The sequence below is a fragment of the Monodelphis domestica genome, chromosome 1 (assembly GCF_027887165.1).
Source record: "Monodelphis domestica isolate mMonDom1 chromosome 1, mMonDom1.pri, whole genome shotgun sequence".
Classification (NCBI taxonomy): Eukaryota; Metazoa; Chordata; class Mammalia; order Didelphimorphia; family Didelphidae; genus Monodelphis; species Monodelphis domestica.
Window position 1 is genome coordinate 50,804,813 of NC_077227.1, and position 17,623 is coordinate 50,822,435.

General features: G+C 40.5%; 1 protein-coding gene across 10 annotated transcripts in view; it reads right to left on the reverse strand.

Moving 5' to 3' along the window:
* Positions 1-16,303, reverse strand: part of MAN2C1 (mannosidase alpha class 2C member 1) — a 46,024-nt gene extending 29,721 nt beyond the window's left edge. For 4 of the 10 annotated variants that reach the window (XR_008912175.1, XM_056799137.1, XM_056799125.1 and 1 more), the window contains exons 1-5: positions 16,106-16,303; positions 11,104-11,229; positions 4,759-4,882; positions 3,758-3,828; positions 502-679 (exon numbers count right to left, since the gene is read on the reverse strand). Coding sequence is in view for 9 of the 10 variants with exons in the window: in XM_056799137.1 (XP_056655115.1) it covers positions 502-679; positions 3,758-3,828; positions 4,759-4,882; positions 11,104-11,229; positions 16,106-16,215 (609 nt within the window). In the remaining variant the exon portion in view is untranslated. Of the gene's footprint in view, positions 1-501; positions 680-3,661; positions 3,829-4,758; positions 4,883-11,099; positions 11,230-16,105 lie in introns of those variants that run through there. The other 6 variants (XM_056799131.1, XM_056799127.1, XM_056799134.1 and 3 more) reach the window with 5 other exon arrangements.
* Between the last annotated feature and the right edge of the window lie 1,320 nt (positions 16,304-17,623).

The window sequence follows — 17,623 nt, forward strand, 5'->3', positions numbered from 1 at the left end:
TTTAAAAAATAGCTTTCATTGTTACCATTCCCCTATTCAAAAAAATGAAATTGTCTGCTCCTTATCTTAGCATTCAAAGTCATCTACAATCTGGCTCTAGCCTCAACTCCCACTGTTCCCCAACACATGCCTTCCATTTCAGTTTACTCTCCACATACTAAATACATGCCATACTCTGACATTCTCTTTGCCTGAACTGCTCTGAGCCCATTATTATCCCCTTCCTCTTAGTCCCCCCCTTCCCTTCACCTTTCTCTGCCTGTATAAGACTATCCTCCAAGGCCTAACTCTTCAGTAAATCCCTCACTGTCTACTCTCACCCACATTTATCTCCCCTTTTTCTTAACTCTACAAATATATAGCCTGTTATAGTTTTTCACAGTACTGTATTATTCTCTTGGGTCTCCTTGTCTCTTGGCACAAAGCTGGGCAATGGTAGGTGCTTAGGATGTCTCTGGTCAATGATGGAAAAAAGAAGTGAAATAAGTGCACATTAGCTACCTTGGCCATGCCCAGGAGGATCTCCATGTCTATTATCAGTTCGTAAACATCCCGGTGGAACACTGCCAGGTCAGCCCGGGTCACACTGAATGTCTTCTCACTATCAGGTGGGTCAATCATGCTGCCTTTTCCAGCCCCAAGGAGGCCACTGCAGGCAGCTTCAACATACAGTGTCAGGCTGCAGGAGAAGAAATTGTCAGAACTGTAAAAAGTAATTCAGAGGGAGAAAGCAAAGGGTGTGACCAAGGACCCTGAAGATAAAAGGGAGACTTAGTAAGTCAGAGCAAAAGGAAATAACACAGCTGCAACATCAAATAACTATTGTTCTGTACAAATATTATCTTGCTATTACAAATGTTTTCTTTTGATTAAAGAAGCAATGTGGCCGAATGGATGGGGTCAGCTCTGAAAATCAGGAAAATCTGTGTGACCCAAGACAAGCTGCTTAACCTCTCAATGGCTCAGGCAATTCTCGAGTATAAATTTAAAAGGAGCAGCTGAGTTTTTCCTCATCAAGACTTCCCCACACCAATGGAATCACAAATGTAGACCAAATTAAGAGATTTCCTGGCTAAAAACTAACCACTAGCTAATGAAGCTCCAGTAGGGGAGAAACCAAGCAAATTCATGCATTCTGTCTTTATTTCACAGTCTCCTTCCAAAGCTACCTATTGTAAGTACCTCAGTGCATCTGTCTTGGTCAGGTACTATTGATGGGCAGAGCACTAAGCAAGCAGTGGGGAGGGGACCCAAAGCCAAGGACAACATGAGAGGGTTAATATTACACTCAAGAAATTGTACAGTATTGTCAGTTATCCCAGACTACTTGTTTGCCACCAAACCCCACCTTTTTGAACACTGATATTCTCCTGGTGATGTTATATAGTGGCAAACAATTGAACAGAACAATCTCTGAAGAATTAACACTACAGAGGCTCCAAAGGGAAATGGTAGATAGAAGTGGCATATTACTAAAGATGCTGACATGGAAACTGGCATAAAAGATACCGTCCAAGAAATATGAGACAAGAAAAAAGAGGTGGGTCAATTATGTAACCAGAGAGAAGGTTAATGAAGATAAAGTCCAAGTTTGGCACCAGAAATTATGGAATGTTAAAAGAAAGGCTCTAAAAGTTGGGTAGATTCCTCATGGAAGATTTACAGGAAGACATGACCAAGAGTCAAACAAATGAGCTGGCTTGGATGAATTATGAACCATCTACCTGTAGAAAGAGACCACAGGGATGAGATCATAGCTCCAATGATGTCTGAAGTAAGTGTCTGCCTAAATCACTTACTCTTCAAAAAAAAAGACAGACCTTCATATTTTAATTCAATTCAACAGACACTGTGCTAGATGCCCAAACAGATAATTTAGATAAGACTTAAGTCTTTACCCCAAGGGAACTTATATTCTAGTACACTAGTCAGTATTTCATAAGTATGTCTGGTTTTTATGAGTTTCATGTTTTAGAATAGGAATGAAGGTTCAAACATTTTCATGTGACTAAAACAGATGGCACTGATTAAGTGGCCTGGAAACAAGAAATTACACACAAAGGCATAATTAGTGAGTTCTTCACTGTGGACATTGGCACAAATAGTGGTATAGTTTATGTATTTGGTTAAAAATCTAGTTAATTTTTCATGATAGAGATTGTCGACAGCCAGTTTTCCCATTTGACCCAAAACTGGACCTTTATAAGGGAAATTCAGGAATGAGAGTCAAGTAACAGAAGCTCAGGTCCCAGTGCCATCTCCTACATGACCCTCCATTTCTCATGGCCCTACACCTAGAATGCTCTCCCTCTTCATTTCTACCTTCCAGTTTCCCTGGCTTCCTTTAAGGCTGAACTAAAATCCCATTTTCGATAGGACACTTTCCCAAACCCTTTTAATCCCAGTCTCCCTTCTCTGAACTATTTCCTATTAATCCCATACATAGCTTGTTTCTACACATTTTTTTAAACCCTGACCTTCTGTCTTAGAATCAATACTAAGTATCAGTTCCAAGGCAGAAGAATGGTCATAGGGGCTAGACAATTAGGGTTAAGTGACTTCCCCAGGGTTACAGAGCTAAGAGGTGTCCAAGGTCATATTTGAACCCAGGACTTCGCTATCTTTAGGGCCTGACTTATCCTCTGAGCCAACTAGCTGCCCCATTTGTACACATTTTTTTTCATGTTCTTTCTCCCATTAGATTGTGAGTCTTTAGTTTGTTTTTGTATCCCCAGAGCTTAACACAGTGGCACATCATAGGCATTTAATAAATGTTTAGTGACTGCCTGGGTTGAGGCCTTTCCTAACTCCTCAGCAGCTATACTTTCTTGATTTCTTTGGATTTATTGTGAGTATAGTTTGCACTTGCTCACATGTATCCATGTGGTTTTCCTAATAGACTATAAGGCATTAACACAAGGGACCCATAACATGTATTTAACAGAGGCTTATTCATTGGCTAACTACTTGAAAGGAAGGGCATATATGGATTCTGCATTATATTTCAAATGGAATTCAATAGATATTTATTAAGTGCCTTCCATGCTCCACATTTTGGGACTATAAAGAATAAAGCAGACAGCACTGCCCCTCCATCCCTCCCCCACCCACCGTTATCTCACATTAATACATTAATACAGTATAGCAGGGGATTGAAATATACAGGGAATACTAAAAGTGAGAATAAAAAAAAACATAGAGGAAATGAATGAGGTCAAAAGGAGTAAGATATTGTAAAGAGCACCTGTATTTGAGGAAATCAGGAAGGCCTTATTGAAGACATAGTACCTGAGATGCCATCAGAGAGATGTTTATTTCAGGCTCAAGGGGTGGTGTGTACACAGGGAAAGAAGTGGGAAACAGTGGGATGGATTTGGTGACTGGCTAGCTTGTCCAGATTAGTAATGTAGAGTAAGTAAAGATGAACAGGACACAATGAGCCTGGAAACACTGAGTGGAGCAAGACCACACCACAGAGGATGTTTCTTGCCCAGCTAAGCAACCTGGATCTTATTTTGTAGGCAATGAACAAGGTCTATATAGCCTGAAGATTTCTGAAAAAATGGATTGGTATTGTTGTGGGTGTGGATAGGTACACATGTGTACATTTGGGTACACACAGGTTTATTAAAACTTCATCTAGCTGGTATTCAATTCCTACCTGGCAATGCCAAACCCCATACTCCATCAGCTTTGCTGCTTTTGTGGGCTGATACCTTGGGTACTCCCTCCCTCCCTCCGAGGGATACACACTCGCCTCCAGAGATCTCCTTCCTTCAGCTTTTCAGTCAGGACGTAGCTGGTCTTCTTACCCGATTTGGTTAAACCCTGAGTGGGGAGGAGAGATCAGGTCCTGGCTAACATAAGTAGATGAATGTATAGGGGTCCAGATATGGTTGGGGGGGTGTTCCCTTATCATCTATTCCCCATATGGTATTCCCACTGATCCATCCATCTTTTCTCCATCTCTAAATGGATATTTTTCAGGGATTGGGGGCTGTAGCTAAAAATGGAGCTTTGCACACAGTTCACTTAGCTACTTAACCTTTCCCATGAGCAGCAAAATTCCATTTTTTTTTAAAGTCAGAGTTTGTTAGGGAAAAACCTGGCTAGTATAGTAGAAAAAAGCCTGACTCAGGAATCCTTAGATTCCAAATCTGCTACTGATTTGCTGTGCAACCTTGGGAATCACTTAGCTGATATGAGGTTTCAGCTTTCTATTCATAAAATGGGAAAATTACTCCTAGGCCTACTTATCTCACAAGAAGCTTATGAGAATGAAGGACAACTATTTAGGGGCAGTTTTGAAAACTCTGAAAAGTTATTACATACAAGCCAAAGATCAATAATTACATTATTTGATCAAGACAACAAATTGTTTGTAATCATTATTCCCCTCAAAATAGCTGTCAGTCAAGTAGGGGAGACCTGTAAACAAGAGAAAGTCAGTATATGACTTTCAGGAAATATTCAGGGCCAAACAGCAAATCAGAGCCCATCTCATGTCCCAATCTTGAAACCGGTGAGTTCCCTAACTTCCCAGTCCATGGAGGGTCAGTTAGAGCAATAATTTTTAAGAAGTGATACCAGACTCTCAACCACAAGGCATATAAAATCCAAATCATTCCCCATCAATGAGGGTACTGAAAGCCTTTTGGGTCTCCCAGTTCCCTTGTTCTTTGGAGGCAGGAACTTGAAACGTTTCTTGGTAGTGTTCAGTTGTGTAAGCCTGGGAAGAATTCATATTTGCCATCTCACCTGGACTGGTTCCCCATTCTTCCACAATAGGCCTTCTCCATCACTCTCCCAGCGAAAGTGAACTTCATGACCTAACCAAGATTTAGGGATAGTCAGTTCTACTCGGAACCAGCAAGTCCACCATCTACAAGACAAAGAAAAAGGCCAGGGTAAGAGAGCACAGGGCCAAGGGACTTTGGCTTGGGAAAGAGAAAGTCAATTTTAATTAAATTGTCAATAGAAATCTGCCTTTCTTTCAGGTACAATGAAACCAAGAGTGCAGGGATGGAGGAGGCTAGTAAACTTGCTGCCCAAGGACTTTGCTATCTCAGGGCAGCACAATCACTAAGGATTTGTTGAATGCCTACTACATACTGGGACTGTGCTATGTTGTGAAGGACAAACAAAAAATATTCTTTTCTTCCTCATCTCTTTGGCTAATCAGAAGCAAGGTGGGGAGCAAATTATTGGCCAACTGAAAATCCACATTGGAATCCCAATGTTAAAACCAGATTATACAAAACTAAACCAGGCCAGACAGAGAAGCATTATTGACAGCCATGAGAGCTTGCTCTGATAGACCTGATTTATGGTCAAAATTCGAAAACACCTGACAAGAAATAGATGAGATTCCCTCCCAGTTTATGGATAGACTTATTGATGTGGGGAACATATATATGGACTTTGATCTATCCAGAGAAAGAGATATTAGACAAATACGTAGACAATTTGTTTTGTTGTTCAATCAACAGCATGGAAATAGGTTCTGATCAAGGACACATGTAATACCCAGTGGAATTGTGCTTTGGCTATGGGAAGGGTGGGAGGAGGGGAGGAAGGAATAGAATATGATTTTTTGTAACCAAGGAATAATGTTTGAAATTGAACAAATAAAAAAAATGAAAATAAAAAAACCCCCAAGAATTGTTGTTCAGTGATAAAAGACTACTTTAAAACTAGCTGCCCGAACTGGGACTCTATGAACCTCCAAGAATTGAGAAGAATAGCAGTCTATGTTCATAAGGGCCATACAAAAAGATGTGAGGAAAATAGTAAATCAGTGGAAGACCTATAGAAAGAAATTGAAATGTTAAAAAGAAAAACTGAAAAATCAGGAAGATTCCCTTTGTGGGAATCCACAGATCAAATAACATGCCTTTACTGTGGAAAAAGAGGCCATGTAATGATGATCTGTAAGAACTGGCTACAGGAAAAAAGAAATAACAACTTTAGAAATAATAACTATAGAAATGACTATAATAAAGATCATAAAAACCACAACTGATAGAAATAACTATAATGTCTATAGGAATCAAAATTTTAGAAACCAAAATTATAGAAATAGAAATTGGGGAAATGATAACTCAAAACAACTCCACAATAGTATAATTTAAGTGGGGCTCATCCAAAAAATACTCAGGGTGCTACTGCTCCTCCACGTGGGGCAGAAGGAGGTGTCCCTTAGACTCTATTGTTTTTGTTGATATTAATCCTTTTCAGTTTTGTCTCCCTTCCAAATAGCAGCAAAGAAGAAGAAATGGATTTTTTTGAATACAGTACCTCTGTGACTGATTATACTTTCTGTTGATAATTAATAATTGACTCTATTGATTGTATTTAACTATTGATTATGATAAGACTTCCCTATTGATGGATCTGTACTATTTTGTTGCACTTTATTTGTGCCATACAGTATTTTATTTTTCTCTCTTTCATTTTTGCATTTTAAGCGCATATAACTGTATTGAAAAGATTTTATTTTAACTATTTTTGATTTTTGCAATAAGCTAAGATATCCATTTGCTTAGCACATAAATGTATACCCAAAAGCTTTACACTATGGAAACCTGCCATTTATTGATAAATGTTATGGGATTATGATTAATGATTGTGTCTGATTCTAGGAAATGGGATAAAAAAAAAGGAGCAGAGACTATATCTAAACAGTGCCATAGAAGCACAGATTTAACCTGAAAAGTGCCAAAAGAGCACACAGGTCAAAAGGAAACCAATCCATGTGGGAATGATGAACTTCTACGCCAATATGAAAGGACTTGAACCTAGGGTGAGACTCAAGACTATTTTAACATGTGTTAAATGCAGGACTTCCTTGTAATAACATCAATTGTCCTGGCTCCCCCCATCCCTGAGAGTGAAAGTAAAATCAGGCCAGGGAATGACACTTCCCTATCAGACCTTTTTTCTCTTATAGTATGGCAACTTCTTGTAGTCTTGGCTACAAATGGATATGTGAAATATTACTACATTTTGTCCTACCAGACTTGTGGGATAGACATTATGTTAATTGGAAGGACCTGTTATGGATTTATTTTTCTTTTACTTAGAATGTTTTACACATAAGACTTTGATAATCAATATTTCATCCAGAAATTATCTTTTCTCTTTTATTTGGATTTTTTTTTGTTTTTTATTTCTCTTGCCAATTGATTCATATACCTCATACCTCAGCCATGTATTCCTAAGTGATCCCTGTGTTTTTCAACACCCTATTCAGGAGGGAATGTATAATTATTTTAAATTGCAAAGTTTAAATTTTTTTTTGAGAGTAATTTCAGGTTAAGAAACATGCTACCTCTCCAAATCCAGAAAGTGAACTGTTTGGAGAAGGCACCATTAAGATGTCTGCACAGACCACATGCTGCACCAGAAGATCTAGAGTGAATTTTGAAATGTGGTGATTAGAACTATATGGGGTTGAATATATTTGTTTTGTATGTATACTCTTATGCCGAAGGGGACTGCCTCCTAACTGGCTTTTTGTCAATGCACCTAGCAATCATTGGTTTTGTTCTCTTTTCTTTTTATCCCCAAATTATTGTAATTTCAAAGTTGGTTATGTTTACAAGATCCATTGGAGAGAATAGTCTTCCACGTATCTCAGGGGGGCAGGTAAAATTGAAATCTGTTGCCCTAAAAAAGAACTACATTTCCTGGGAGTCCACTGATTTACTGTTGTTACGCATTTCCTGTATACAGGGGATATTAGGTGGGGATGTGGAGGGTCCCTCCTCTTGACTTCCTGTCCCGAGCTTGGTGGTGGTAAGGCTGGTGTTTGAACTAGCTGATCAGCCATGGGCACATGGTTTTTATTTTGTATCCTCTTTATTCCTTGATTTCTAATGATTTTTAATAAACCTCCTAAATTATAGCATTTTTATTATTAAGATTTAGTTTTAAATTTTAAAAATCCAATCAAAAGATAAAATCACACACAAAACAACTAGGAAACAATCAAATGCCAAAGTATGGAGTATATGAATAAGAGTCTCTGGACCAGATATTTCAGAAGAGTTCAGCTAAAGAAGTCATAGAAGGCTTCTTGGAGGAGGCAAGATTTGACGTGGCCCTTGAAGACCAAAGATTTAGAAAGGAAGTGGTGAAAGAACGAAGGCATAGTGAAACTTCTGGGGGGTCTGTAGATGGGAAAAAAGTTGCATCTTTATTTTCACTGACCTTTACTTTCCTTATAATTTCACACACACACACTTAAAACAAGATTCTGAGAAGGGGTTCATAGGCCTCACTAGACTGCCAAAGGGGTCCATGGCACAAAGAACCTCAAGGTGGAGGGAAGAATGTGAACAAAGGCAGATGTAGGAATAAGTGTGATATCTGGGATTGTGCTATAAAGAAGAAAATTAAGAGAGTTCCTGAGCCTTGTAGACTTAGTGGTAGGATTTGGATAGGCAAACTGTGGTGGGTCATTAATGGACAGAGCAACAAATACAAAATAAATTCACCTAGTAAGCTTCAAATGTGATTGCTATGGGGTTCCTCTGGGAGCAGTTTAAACCGTCTATGCTATAGATATGATTGCTGTGGTCCCAGAGGCACAATGCACCTCTGGGGAGAAATAACACAAGCTCACCTGAGAAGGGATCCCCGAGTGTGTAACACTTTAAAAATTGGTGCTAAAGAGACGGAGATGAATGAGAAGGAATCCTTTTACTCTTAAGGAGACTGAATTCCCTAACAATAATCTATAATAAGCAACACTGAGAAGCACTGCCTGCCTTAGCTGGTCCAGCTTTCCTACTCAAGCCAAAAAGGCCAATCCCCACTCCCCTCACCCACCTGCAGCTGGGAAGAATAAAAGTGATTTAAGTTTGCATTATCTTCAGATGGAGCAGTCTGGCGGTTGAGTCCAAAAGAAAGCACAATCAGTTTGTAATGGAGGGGTGTGCCTTTGAATCTAGGCTCTGCTACTTCCTGACTATAAGAAGTTGGCTAAGTCACATCCATGAACCTCAATTTCTTCATCTAAAACAGAAAGAGCTACGTGTTCTCTAAAGACCTTTCCAGTTCTAAATCCTAGATGGAAAGAAGGAGAGAAGAATAATCGGCCAGGATTTAGTAAACACCTGCTATGTTAAGGTCCTGTGCTAAATGTTGGAAAGTTAGGAATATGACTCCACTAGGAAAGAAGGTTCCTCCATAAGAGGTAAGACTAAACAGTAAGGCAGGAGGCCTAAATCATGGGATGTTCTGAATTCCGGACTTAGGAGTGTAGTGAGAGTGATAAAGGGTTCCTGAAAATTTATGAGTAAAGGCCTGACAGTTACCTCTGGGTCTCCATGGTATTATTCTGGGTGGCAACATGTAGTGTAGTGAGTCTGGACTAGTGAAAATAAATGGCTGGCATTAAATACTGAAATTTAGTTGCCAGTCTTGTTTCTCATTTCTATTCTCCCAAAATGGCCTTCATGCTTACTATGGCCAATGCTGTGCATCCATTATCTAGTTTCTATCATTTTGTAGGTGTTCTTTATAGTGACATTGTCATCGTTCATACTGTTTATATTTCTAATTTCATTTTGTTCATTTTATCCTATAGTTCTACTCTGTCAAAAACCATTCTGAATTTGGATTCTACCTTCCAGTATATTAATAACTTGCTTGAGTGAGTCACTCCCCACTGAAGGTCTGGTTTCCCTTCCGTGAAATGGGAGCCATGGACTAGAAAGGTCCACCCTAATTCAAAAGGTAACAGTCAGAGGTGAATATGGTGAAGAACTCAGAGCCAGGGTGATGAGGCAGAAACATCTTCCTGGGCTATCACTGATACTTGATCTTTGCTCTCAAGCAGCCTTAGGCATTTTTCACAAAGTCTTCCTGAATCCCATCCATGTATCTAGCATTAAGTAGCTCACATTTTTGGAGTGCTTCAGAGATCATACCCCTCTGTGAAATGGGTAGGGCAAAGATTCTGTTTCACATAGAAAGAAACTTTGGCTTAGAGAATTCAGTGATCACAGAATAAGGGACAGAATAAGGCATTAATTCTGAAACTTAAACTTTGCTCTTATTGAGCTTTTTGCATGTTATTAAGAACTCTAGGTCACCAAGCATCAAACACAGAAGAACAGAGACTATCCTTGGCCATTCACTTTCCCCACATACAGCTCAAGCACATCAAGTCATTGGTCACTAACTGTTAAGGGCTTTTGCATAAACTTTTTTCCCAAACATTTGAGCCCTTCACAGATTGATTCCAGCTTACTCCTCTGGCTTTCTGTCACACTGTGGATTTGTACCAGTCAGAACTGAATACAGTAGAGTAGTCAAAGCCCCTACAATCCTTCTAGTACCTTCAGTTAAATGGCACATTGAGAAGCCTGAGCAATGGGGCAGAAATGTCTTCTGACAGACTAAAGCAATAGGATGAGACCAACCAAATGAAATTTAACAAGAATAAACGTAAGCCGTATGAACAATGACAATGGAACTATAAAGAACAACCACAAAATGATAGAAACTAAATGTTATGAAATTATAAAGAACAAGTTTGGCCCCAATGAAAAGCTATAAAAAGATATCCATTCCCTACTCTTTTGTAAAAATGGGGTCCATGGGTATGGAACATTGCATATAGCATCAAATTTTTTTCAATGTGTGGAATGGTTTTGTTGAATTTCTTTTCTCTTCTTCTTGTATTAAAAGGATTGGCTCCTAGGAAGGATAAAGGGGAAATGTAGGCAATCTAAAAACAAAAAAGCACTGAAAAACAAAAAAAGCACTATTTAAAAAAAATAACAAATCTAAAATTCTATAGAGGTCCCCAAACCAAACTGCACTAGCATAGAATGTATTTACTACCATCAACATAAGCATGGGACAAGTAGAGCATGCAGAATAAGGAAAGGGTTCATTTCCCAATACCCAGATGCTCAGCTATTTCAGGGACATCTGCCTAGTTCTGGGAGTCCCCTTTTAGGAAAGACATCGACAAGCAACCATTCTTAGCCTCACTAGAGCAAGATAGGGTCACTAAATGAACATTCTATCAGTTTGTTTTTGTTCTAAAAATGTTTCCCTTGCCTTGACCCCAAGCCCCATGTTACCTACGTGGGTCCAAAGGTATCACCAACTTTGACTGGGTGGAAGTGCTGTCGAATGGCCTTTTCATATGGCATATGTTCTGGAGTCAAGAAGCAAGACAGTGAAGTCACTGGGTAGCTGTCTCCATAGAGCCTGAGAAGAGAAACACAAACACAGGCATGTGTAAGTATAATCAAACATTTGTAGGTTTGTGTATACGCATGTGTATAGAACTCAGACAAGAGTGTACAGAGGCACAGCTAGGTGGCTCAGAGGTTGAGATCCAGGCCTGGAGTTGGGAGGACCTGGGTCCAAATCTGGTCTCAGACACTTCCTAGTTGTATGATTCTGAGCAAATCATAATCCTTTTTGCCTAGGCCTTGCCTTTCTGCCTTAGAATTTTTACTAGGACAGAAAGTAAGGGTGTATGTATATATATGTGATCTATCTATCTATATATCTATCTAAATTCAAATCTTACCTCAGATACTGACTAGCTGTATGACCTTTCATGGACAAGACACTTAACCTGTTTGGTTTCCTTCATTATCCTCTCTGTGGTTATTGAACTCCTTGAAAAAAGAAAATGTGGCAGCCAAAGGCAACACTAGTTTAGAATTGTAAATTCATTTATGAAATCATACAAAGAAAAATGGAGGGAGGTTATGAACAGAATCATTTCATCAAAGTGAGATGTTATATAGGGAAGAGGAAGGGAACAAGTATGTTCATTCATTCAAGGTCAAGTACTCATTTTAAATAAAATTTTATTTTAAAAATATTTTTCCATGTTTCCATTATTCATTTTCTTTCCCTCTCCTCTTCCTTTCCCCTTCCCTGAACCGACAAGCAATTCCACTGGGTTATACAAATGGAAATGGGTATCAAGTGATAACATATTATTCATTTTTGCAACAGAAGAATCTTTTAAAACCAAAACCCCCAATCACAAATCCATATAAACAGTTGACCTTCCCAAAACAATTATGCTTCTGATCCTGGCCTACAATTAAACATCTAATCATATCCCCAAATCACCCTCCATTACATAAGTCATATGTTTTTCTTCTGCGTTTCTACTCCCACAGTTCTTTCTTTCAATGTGGATAGCATTCTTTCTCATAAGTCCTTTGGGATTGTCCTGGATCACTACATTGCTACTAGTAGTAAAATCCATTACACTGGATTGTTCCACAATGTTTCACTTTCAGTGTACAATGTTCTTTTGGTTCTGCTCATTTCACTCTGTATCAGTTCATGGAGGTTATCCTAGTTTATATAGAAATCCTCCAGATCATTATTCCTTACAGCACAAAAGTATTCTATCACCATCACATACCACAATTTGTTCAGCCATTCTCCAATTGAGGGACAACCCCTAGGAACCTGTACAGTCTTGATGACTTTTACTCCTTCCCAAAGTGAGACTCTAACAAAATTGGAGCATCCTTCCATGGTCTCTTTGTGACATGTTGCTTGTGAAGACTGGATTTGGCTCTCCCCTGATTGTTACAATGAAGGTGCTCTTCCCTGATTGGGAAGATTTAAATTGTAACCCATATCTATTTTTAGATTTTAATCCCCATAAGTGTAAACACCCCATTTAAAAGTTAAGTATGGAGACCTGCCTATTTTTAGATTCAATCGCAAAAAGTGCAAACATGGTACTTAAAAGTTAAGTATGAAGATCTGCCCATTTAGATCTAATCACCAATAGTGCAAATACCCCACTTAATCATTAAGTGGGAGGTCTGTGACTCATGTGTTCGATAGTGGGTAATGAATCAGAATCGACTAACTGCCTTCTGGGCAGTCCTAGAGCAAAATATCAGCTGCAATTGGTAGACATGGAATTAGGGGAAGTGATGCAAGAGAAAATGCCTTTAAAAGAGAGTGCTACACAGAGTTGGGGGATTCTTGGGAGTGGAGTTCAGACTTGGAGTGAAACCTCCTGTGAGAGGGAGTTCTTCATTTTTTGGAAGTGGAGATGGAGGACAATTCTTCATGCTTTTGAGTTGAGGCTGGTGAAGAGAGGCAGAAGAATCTGCTGACTGGAGTGACACATGGTGAGTGAAAGGCTGAATCTAAACTGCTGGATTTTTCTGAAAAGACTTCTTTAGGTCCTGGACTATAAGGGCCGAGGCCTATCCAGTTGAGGACTAAATTCCAATTGTAAATAAAAATCTCTTTGGAAATAAATTTCTGGCAACACTCTTAAAATATAAAATCCAACCCTTAAAAAAAGTAACTCCTTTTCCCCCTTTACATGCTCTTTCCCTAACAACTCTTATAGGTTCTACTTCCTCCTCATATAGCTCAATTCCTTTTCTGACTTCCCTAAGTCTGTCACCTCTTGAAAGATTGTGCTCATCACCTTCCTTAAAGGACCAGTTCTCATGGAGGAGTCATGTGAAGTAGCCATTCTAGAGCCTCTGTGTGCTGATGAATGTGCTTATGGCTCAAAATATGCCTCCATATCAAACAACCTCTTTTTATCACATATCCCAGAATCTCCTACCTTTTCACACCAAAGGCAGGGAGGAGACTATTAGAATGTCTCCTTCCTTAACCACTCCAGTGGATCTTTATTTTTAACTCCATATCAGTCCACATTGAATCACTCTCATTTGCTGTCTCTCTCTGCCAACTGTTAAGCTTTTAAAGGCCACTCCTATCCTCTCCCCACTTGGCTTTTCACTTCCATATTCCTTTGGGGCAACTGAACCAAGTTATATAACCAACAGGATGAAGATTGCCCATTTATAATCTGGATCATAACATGCAGTTGGATGGATGGCCCACTGATTTGATATGTACCTGTATTTTGGACAGAACCAAGAGTTGGGCAGAGAACTGGACCTGGAAGTAAACTTTTAAGAAAAGAGATTGTACTGAACTGCTTTTGAGAAATTGTAGAGTGCCCTTAGAGAATCATAAATTTGGATCTGGTAGGGTCTTTCAAAGTCACCTAATTTAATTTGTCCCATCCCCTGCCTTTATTTATTTGTTTTGCAATAGAGGAAAATAAGTCTAATAGAAATTAATGACTTGCTCAAAGTAAAACAGCAGAAAGTGGCAGATTCACATCCTCTCATTCCAAACATGGCAGTCTTTCTACTATAAAATTAGGTTTTCCCAATAATTCTGAACCAATCTTTGTGCCTCTTCTCTTCTGGTATATTAGAGTTCTTATAAATAAGGAAATAAGAATAACTGATGGGGACAGCTAAGTGGCTTAGCAGATGGAGAGCCAGGCCTAGTAGTGGGAGGTCCTGGGCACAAATATGGCCTCATATACTTCCTGAATTTATGACCCTAGGCAACCCCCATACATAGCCCTTAGTACCGTTCTGCCTTGGAACCAATACATAATGTTGATTCTATGATGGACATTAAAGGTTTAAAAAAAAAAACAACTAGCATTGTGCTTTAGAGTTTGTGAAGTGATTTTATGAATCATGTCTCATTTAAATCCTTACAACAACCTATAAGGTGAGCACAAAAGGTTTTACCATCCTCATTTTATAGAAGAAAAAACTGAGCTTGTGATTTGAAGTCAGATCTTGCCAGACTCCAAGCCTGGATCTCTTTCCACTACACAGGCTATCTTTCCATGGAATAATAGAACAATCTCTGAACATACACATGGTCAAAAAAGCCACAGAGGTATGAGTGACAGGCATAAGTAGGCTGCAGTGTAGGAACAATAAATAATATGTGTCAGAAGCAAGGTAAAGCTATCATCCAGAAGATATATGACTAACAAAAGAAATGGGCTTTTTATTCATATTGGATCCAGAGCAAAGGGAAACAAATAGACAGGTGGAGTGCTGGACTAATGTTCACAGGATGCTAAATATCTAGAGGAAGGCCCTGAGCATGCTAAGTATGATGCCTATGGAAAATCTGTGGGATAATATGAAGAAAAATAACAGAATGAGAAAGCCTGGACAAGTTGTGTTCTGTGACTTTGGAAGGCATATCTATATCAATAACATAATATATCCAGTCAAGTACTTAAATACAAAGAGGGGGGAACTATTCTGATACTTTTTGATCCTGGTACTCTCCTCAGGGTTGTCCAGATCCCCAATGAAATGATATAATGTTCATAAAGCACCAACTCTACCATACTATAGAATTATGAGTTATTACTGTTTCACTTAAAGTCTAAGCCTTGAGAAGGAAGCCAAGATATTTGGACCCATCTGTTTTGTGATTCACTGCAGGTTTGCAAAGTCAGTAGGAGGTATTCGGACTAAAAATGATAATTATTTTATAATTTTATATCTGATTTTCATAATTATAGGTGGAATAAAATTTTACACTTTATAATTACATAAGTTTTAATTTGGAGCAAAAAATTATTATTTTTCTGACCTTTTCTGAGCAAAAATTTATTGGATCAGCCCAAGGCCACCACTTAAAAAAAAAAACAACACAACCCTTTTTTCTGTATTGTTATCGATAGCCAACTGTATTGGTTTCAAGGCAGAAGAGCAACAGGGGTTAGGTGGCTTGCCCAGGGATCACACAGCTAGGAGGTTTCTTATTTTAAAATTCTCATTGAATAGGTCTAAAAGAGCAGAGAAATAGAGTGAACGTCCTGGGGACAAATAACACTTTTGTGGGGGATGAAAGCAGTTAGAACAAACTTGTTGGAAGTTATTGGAGGCCCTTCGGACAGTATTCATGGATATCCAACTTCAAATGGGGCTGCGCTGCCAGAGTGACCGTGGACACTTCACTAAAAGTGCAATGAGGACTGGTCGTGGCGCACAGAGGGGTATAATGAGAGATCTGGGGGAAGACTGCCTCTTTCCCCTTCTCAGGCCCATTTTCCCTTGAGAGGGAAGAGGAGAGAGAGGGACTGGCACGGTAAACAGCCCAGAAAGACAACCTTTCAGTCTGGGGCGAGGGGGCGGTGGCTGGAGCTTCCTCCGCCCCGGAAGGGGAGGCCGAAGCTCCGGCTGGGCCTCCCCGGTCGGGGGCTGTCTGCGGCCCGCCCTTAGGCCCACCGATGTCTCACCTGCCCCACAGGTTGCAGTCAGTGAAGTAGCAGGACGACAGGAACTTCTCCACCCGCTCCAAGGTGGTGCGCCGGTGCTTCAGCACCAAGGCCGGGGCCGCTGCCGCCATCGCCCAGCCGCAATGGCCGTCGCCTGCCCAGCTGGCTCCTTCCGCTTAGCAGCAGTATAGCACACGGGTGTGTGCGCACGCGCGTCTTGAGGGGGGCGGAGCCACCCAAAAGGTTCCAAGTGCCCTGCCCCACCCAACCCCGCCCCCCTTAAGGGCCCTGCCCCACCCCAGCCCCCTCAGCTCCACCCTCATGGAGTCGGGGCTCACTAAGCCTTTATCAGCCCAAGGCCACCAGTCAGGGGCCCTTCTGTGTTCCGTGCATTCAGGAGTGCTTCTTTCCCGCTGCTGTCCAGTAGTGTCCAGGTCACCCCACCCTGGCGACTAGGGGGCGCAGGCAGGAAGGCGGGTATCCCCGCTCCGACCCTGTGCTGGGGCCACAGGTGTGCTTCGGATCTAAACCCTTAGCCACACTCTCCTGGCCGGAAGGTCCCAAGGCACAGCCAACAGCCCTGGTCCCAGTCCCACCCGAAGCCTCCCCTAACTCCCTTAATTCTTGCCCATAAGAATCGTTCACTGCAACTGCTGCAGTTATCCAGTTCATCCTGTAGGCGGCTGCTTTGTGGTTGTGGGTTTCCTCCCTTAAATTGCAAACTCCTTGAGCACAGCAGGAACTGGTTTTGCCTTTTTGTGTCCCTGATTAGCACAGTGCCATTGCATAGAAGTTACTTAATACATATTGATTGAAATAAAACGGAACTTGGCCTCCAACTCCCATCTTCCTTAATATGTCCAATTCATCATCCACAAGGGCATGCGGAAAGTTTCAGAATCCGACTTTCATGGGCCCTGGCTCACCCTCAAGACACACCTTGATTTCCTTTGGTAAAATCTAGCCTTTTCTTTCCCCATGGCTCCTTTTATATCCAGCTTGTTTCTTTGAGAATTTACAGCTCTACAGGTGGGGACAAATGCCTTTCCCACCAGAGCTCCACATTCATCCCCCCTGAAACTCATTGTCCAAAATGACTCCTTCCAAGAAAGGTGCATTTCCTTCAGTGGAGCTACACAAGTGGAGAGGATTCTGCCTCCAGAACCCAAGGGCCAGGCTTCAGTCACTTTAGCTCCAGGCCTGGGTTTTCTCATCCATGATGAGGATACCAGATCCCTTGGGTGCTGTCCAACTGTTAGCATGTGGGCAGTAATCAATTCCCAGGTTGACATAACTGGAACCTAAGTCAGCTCAGCTATACCTTCCTCTATGGATTAAAAACAAACCCCTCATTCCATTTAGTCAAAACTCTAGGTGGTGAGTCAAAATGACTTATTCAGGGAATGAGGGTCTGTCTGAAGTCAAAAAAGTAGGGAAGGGGATGGAGGGAGAACCACAATGGACAGAAAAGGAAGCACCTCATGGCATCTTCAGGGCAGGAGGGAGTGGTTCAGAGTAAAAGTGCGAAATGCCAATGAC